Raw genomic sequence first — 6,008 nt, 5'->3', positions numbered from 1 at the left:
TTGCTGTCTGAATGACTGATGAGTGATGGAGGTGAGGGATGATGTGTTTAATATCACAGCACGTGCCCTGAGCAATGTTAGTCTGTGCTAATGCCCTCTAGCCTCAACAGATTGGTCAGTGAGATGATGACAGCTCGCTGGGAGAGATCTGATTGATGCTGCTCAGGCCTGAATTCTAAAAGCCAACTGTATGCACATCATAGATGGATTTAAGTAGCTTTTTGACTCATCCCAAAGGGAATTAGGCACTAACTAACCTTGTAAAAACATTAGATATACAACCAATTACTACCAGAGACTTAATTTGTTTACCAATGTGCGTGTGTATGGTTAATTCTTATTAAAGTGCTGAAAGTTTGAGATTCATTTTAACATGTTTCACTTTGATTTTCATGATGATGGTTATGTTTTATCATTTGCTTGTTTTGGCTGTCTGGTTATACTCATTTCACACATGTGACCCGGGTCTAGATTTAGAGGTATGTTTGAAGATGTCTGGACATGCGTGAGTGGTTTATTTTACAAAATGCGTGACTTTACTCAAACTTGGTCAACAAAGAAATTATACCCCTTGCATGAGCTTGATTGTGGGACTGACCTGGCGTCCAGAGTGCGGGCACCGGGGGGAGCAGCAGATCACTGACGCAGTTACAGTCCATACCTCCACAACACCTGGACCAAAACACAGAGATGGCATAGTGGTTAAAGACAAATTCAGTAAACATTGATTACTTGACTTTTGCATGTGAATTTGTACATTTTGAAAAACCAAAGGAAAGACATTTTATGGAAAAAAATTTGCTAAAGCTAGATACAACTACCCAGCAGGTTTTATTTCAGTGAGTTGAAGTTGACGAGTGTAAACTTTGTTGAAAATGGAGGTATTGCATAAGGGTCTAAGGGCGTAATAGGATCAACAAAATACCTCAAATCAATGTGAAATATGGCAAGGTTATGTTTCATATGTCTTAGGTAGAGATCAGGTGTTTGATGGATGTGATCTTGTGTGGCCACCTGAGGCTGTGTCTGATGCAACATGGTGGACATCCCTATAGTGCATTTATGAACACAGGGAATTAAATAGACTTTTGAGAACCAAGTTAAAGTTGGGTCATGTTATACATTAAAAATAGGAGCTTTTAATATATAATATGGCTTGGCTATTCTTTGAAATTAAAAACTAGAATTCATTCTATGTTCAGGTACACTACAATTAGCTACAGAAACTGGTCGGTTTCTTTTAGTACAAGAGGAATGGCTTTGGTTGTTATGTGATTTAGGCATTTGTAACAATGAGAAACACCTCTCAGTATAACACAATACAATCCAACAGCACCACAAACTACAACCTCCCACATGACCAGAAAGTTGAATCACCACCTCTCCCAAAAAAGGTCTAAACAAAAACTGAACATTATAACCTTTTATGAAGGTAGGATTTATTTTAGTTTAACCTAGCCGCACCTAAAAAAAATGGCAACAGAGTGTATCAAGTGGCATGAAATGGAAATTCTCAAGGACAAGTACCTCAAAATTGTACTTAAGTACGGTACTTGAGAAAATGTACTTGGTTACATTCCTCTACTTGTAATTATGTAGTAGTTCTAAACAATATTTGAAAAACGTTAAATCAAATTTGTCATTCAAATTTATCTCTAAAACAATAGCTGACTCAAATATATAATAATGGAGTTATTTATAGATTTAAAAAAATATAATTTTCTTTTGGGCTAATTTGGCCTGTAATGGATAGAACAGCTGAAGACAAGAAAGTGTAAGTGAGAGAGGGATAACATGCAACAAAGGGCCTGGAAAGGAATCAAACCTAGGCCACTGCGGTAAAGACTGAGTCTTACTACATGGGGCTCACTCAACCAGGTAAGCTGTCAGGGCGCCCCATAATGGAGATATTTAATGTACTGTAATTAAGCACCTTTCATGTTTTACTAGTCTGGCTTAATGCATGCCAACCAGGACGGTTGTGTTTGGTTTAAATAAACACAAACAAGCAAGAGTGTTTTTCCCCTATCGCAGAAAAGATAGGTGGTGTAGCCAGACCATAGTCCATTGCTAATGTGAGACTAGTTTTTACAAACACAACTGAGCGCCACACCTGTGAACACACCACAGGTGAGCATAAAAGTCTCAGACAAACTGTTGATATTCAAGCCATGGCATTGATCTTGCAGGTGATTTGAACAACAATGAGTGCATTAAATGACGTATAATGATAATGTGTCCTAAAGAAATGCATATAGACCTCTGCTGACAGGAAGAGGTAAGAGATTGCAGCGCTTCCATGACAATCGAGGGGAATGTGAGACAGGATCTAGTTTAGATATCACAGTTTCAACAGGGTTGTTTTACAAAGCTCAGATGGAAGAGATGCCATGCTGCTACACTGGTATCTTTAATGCTGGCCTCTCTATCTCTCCCTGTACTCTCTGCCTCTATTTAATTATGCTCTGTGAATTTTGGATTTTCCCTCCAGCATTGAAATGGAACGTGAATTATTAAGGTGTGTTTGTATAAATTATTATTGCTAACTCCAGGCATTTCTCTCTCTCTCTCTCTCTCTCTCTCTCTCTCTCTCTCTCTCTCTGACCGACTCTCTCTCCCCATCTATCTCTCGCTCGCTCTCACACTGCTTCTAGCCTTTGGATTGTGGCCCCTCTCACTCTCTCATCCCTCTCTTCATCTTTCTTGTTTTCAAGTCACTCCTTCTGCCTTCAAATATAGAGTTGGCATTCATCCTATCTCACTCACGTATTTTTTTCACATCATTCATGTTATCTGTCCTTATTTTTCATCTCTTTCTATTGGCCTTTCGGCTTTCCCTGCTCAATTTCCCATAATGAGTCAAAGTTATCACCAGGGTTCAAATAACAGCTATGAGTTATGTCTTCATAAAAAGCTCGTCCTTTCACACAGGTTTTTTTCCCACAAAACTATACTACACGCAGCCTGTTAGATCACTTTGCATTCAGTGTACCAGTAGGATATCAAAACGCACATTGGCCTTCACACAATGAGAAACAGCTCACTTTCAAATTGTGTATCTTTCCATTAAACTTGATATAACCCGTACACAAAGTCTTTAAAAAAACAAGATTTTCTTTGTGTTCAAGGTAGTCATCTATAAGTTTCCTCTTCCCTGTGTGCTACAGGTCATCAAAACTGCATCACCTGTTTCATTTGCCATATTCTCGTGGTCCACAGCGTGTACAAGCTTGTCTCCTCTGAGGATAATATGTATATGTGCTTCTATCTGTCAGGGTCTCCCCAGCTACCTCTCATACCACCTACACACCGCCTACATCGATATCCATCCTGCCTTTCCCTATCCAACAGCGTAACTATACAGGTGAATCCTTCTTTCCTCTTTCCCACCTCCTTTCTATTCACACACACCTATCCACTGTCTGCTCCTCCGCCCAACCCATCTCCTTTTCTCTCCTGCTCTGTGTGTTTTGCTTCGGCGCAGTAATTTTCCGTTTGATTTCGGAGGTAATGCATTTTTTACAAATCAAAGAGGAAGCCAGGCAGCCCCCCCCCCCCCCTCCTCCTACCTCCCCTCCTCCCTCCTCCTCCCCTCCCTCCCCCAGTCTCCCGTTCTCGCCCCCCTCGGCCCCCCAGGCCAGAGAGGAGATAAAGGAGCCCCCATCATTTCCTTGTTAGTTTTGATTTGGGCAGCACAGGCTTTCAAGTTCCCCCATCACCCCCAGAAACATTATAACTAGCAGCCCAGGGAATACTGTTCCTCATACGCACACACTCTAACACACACATGCATGCACGACTGTCAGATACAGACACTCACAGATTGTAATGGATTGTACATGCACAGTAAACACACTGTCTTGAGCAGATATGCCACAAATACACAGGTATTCCGGTAGCCGGCGCACACACACACACACATCAACACACACACACACGTACACACACACACACACACACACACACACACACAATGAGAAGCTGCACAAAATATAAGACATGGAGCCCATAGATATCGTCAAATCAATATAGACACACCAACACTCATCTCACCAAGCTGAAAGAGAGAATGCACTTTGTTTACTAAAGACGGTACTGATTGAGCGCAGAGATGTATGCAGACAAAAAGACAAATACAACACAGACCGACTGTGGACACAGCAGTCCAGACAAAGGGCCGCTCTACTGCAAAAAGGACACCTATAAAAACCCAGTCTGGATGATGGATCACACAGTTACCAGCATCAATGGTAAATACATACAATAGGGGCACCGGGTTACTGTACAGTCACATGTTGACAATAGCACCTTCATCGCTCAAAGGAAACCTCTGTTGTGCTCCTCCACATGTTGTGGAGTGTAGATCTACACTTGTTTTAGCAAACACACATTCCTGCTGCAAACCCTCTTGTGTGTTGATAATTCAGAGGCTTTTGATAATTCCGTCAGTTGAAAGAAGTGGCTGGTTTCAGGGACCGTTTTTCCTGTGTCTTTAGGACACTAAAAAGATCCAAGGACTCACACACAGTCTGTTAGGTCAAGGCTGGTCGAGGCCAAAAGGTTATTGTGCTGTTGTTCGACTTTCAAACAACCACAAACAAAGTCTCAAAAAGGACAAATCAGTGCACATCTTTTTTGGCCTTAGGGGAACAATGAAAACAAGCTGTAAACACAACATCAACATATTATCACCAGCTCAAAGTTACTTATTTACACATCCAGCAGACAAAGAGGAACTTTAGCATTCATTTGGAGCTGTGTTTCTGGCCACTTGGTCAATTTTAAGTCCCATATTCACTTCCTCTTAGCTCTGTTTTCTCTCCACAACTCCGAAGCAAAGTATATGGCTGGATAGCTGCTGAATGTTCCACTTTCTTCACAAGTTAGCTGCTAACTTTGCTTGTCTGTTGATTATTGCTAGGCAGGTTTTCTACAGTGGGTTTTTTAAAAGCTTTTTCACACACTTTGTAAGGCTGAGGGGAACTGCAGAGTCGGTTGATAAATCTTCATCACTACATGACCCGTTTTCCATTACGCATATTAATTTTATCTTTTTTTATGAATTTATAACTTTTGTGGTTTGCATTGTGTTTATTTTATGACGTATTTCTCTGCTCTTTTTCATGTAGAGCACTTTGTAGCTTTTATTAGAATCAAATTTCCAATAATCTTTTAGAGTCATATAATGTTGCCTGATTTTTGCTGATTGCAATAAAACCGCTAAAGTAATATAAAAAGAAGAAAGCCCTATTAAGTATGGTCATAATTAGAAAAGGATCAGTATTAAGAGTCTTCTAAAAACAACTAGAAAGTCATATGAAATTAAAGTGATGCAACATTAGACTTAGTCTGTTTACTAATGTCTGAGTACAGATGGATCAAAACTAAATTAGAAGTGTATTTCAAAAGAGTCCAAGAGCGAGAATTTGATAAGTTTTAGATGTTTGGAAGAGATCTGTATATGTGGAACAGAACATGCACACACTGATGCAAGTTCGCAACAAGGCTGGTAATCTACAGGACCAGGCCCGTCAGCAGAGCGGTTATACTTTTGAAGTAAAGGTTAGTAGGCCACTGATGGGAGTGAAAAGGAAACAGTGTGCGGAATATACTGTACTACCGACTATGTTTTGAAATTCTGCAGAGTGACTGGGGTAGAGGGAGGAAGGGGGGCAGCCTGACATTCAGGCAACATTATATCTCCAGTGCTGTCTAAAGAAGGAAAGAGTGATGGGTCACGATATAAAAAGATAGAAAAATATAAGAGGCATGAAGAGTCTGGCCTCTCCCGCTTTCTTTTTCCACTAGATGAAACAGGCTCTGCACATCTGTCTCATCTTCCTTTTTTTGGTTGCCCCTGAAAAGGCCCAACTGAACCCTCTCTCTCTCCCTTTCTCTATACTTGCCTCTGTTCCTCTCCCTGGTAAGCTCTGACACACTGGTCAGCCTCAGGGTGGAAGAACAGAGGGACTCTGCTATGGGTTTGTTAGAGGAGATGGCAAGAAGGA

The 6,008-nt window shown here is 40.9% G+C and overlaps 1 protein-coding gene across 1 annotated transcript in view; it reads right to left on the bottom strand.

The window, feature by feature from the left end:
* erfl1 (Ets2 repressor factor like 1) overlaps window positions 1–6,008 on the bottom strand; it is a 40,973-nt gene that overhangs the window by 7,948 nt on the left and 27,017 nt on the right. The window contains exon 3 of the mRNA XM_032518733.1: window positions 599–672. Within this exon, the coding sequence (XP_032374624.1) occupies window positions 599–659 (61 nt within the window). The 5' untranslated portion in view covers window positions 660–672. The remainder of the gene's footprint in view (window positions 1–598; window positions 673–6,008) is intronic.

The sequence above is a fragment of the Etheostoma spectabile genome, chromosome 6 (genome assembly GCF_008692095.1).
Source record: "Etheostoma spectabile isolate EspeVRDwgs_2016 chromosome 6, UIUC_Espe_1.0, whole genome shotgun sequence".
Taxonomy (NCBI): Eukaryota; Metazoa; Chordata; class Actinopteri; order Perciformes; family Percidae; genus Etheostoma; species Etheostoma spectabile.
This window is presented reverse-complemented; position numbering and strand designations above follow the sequence as displayed.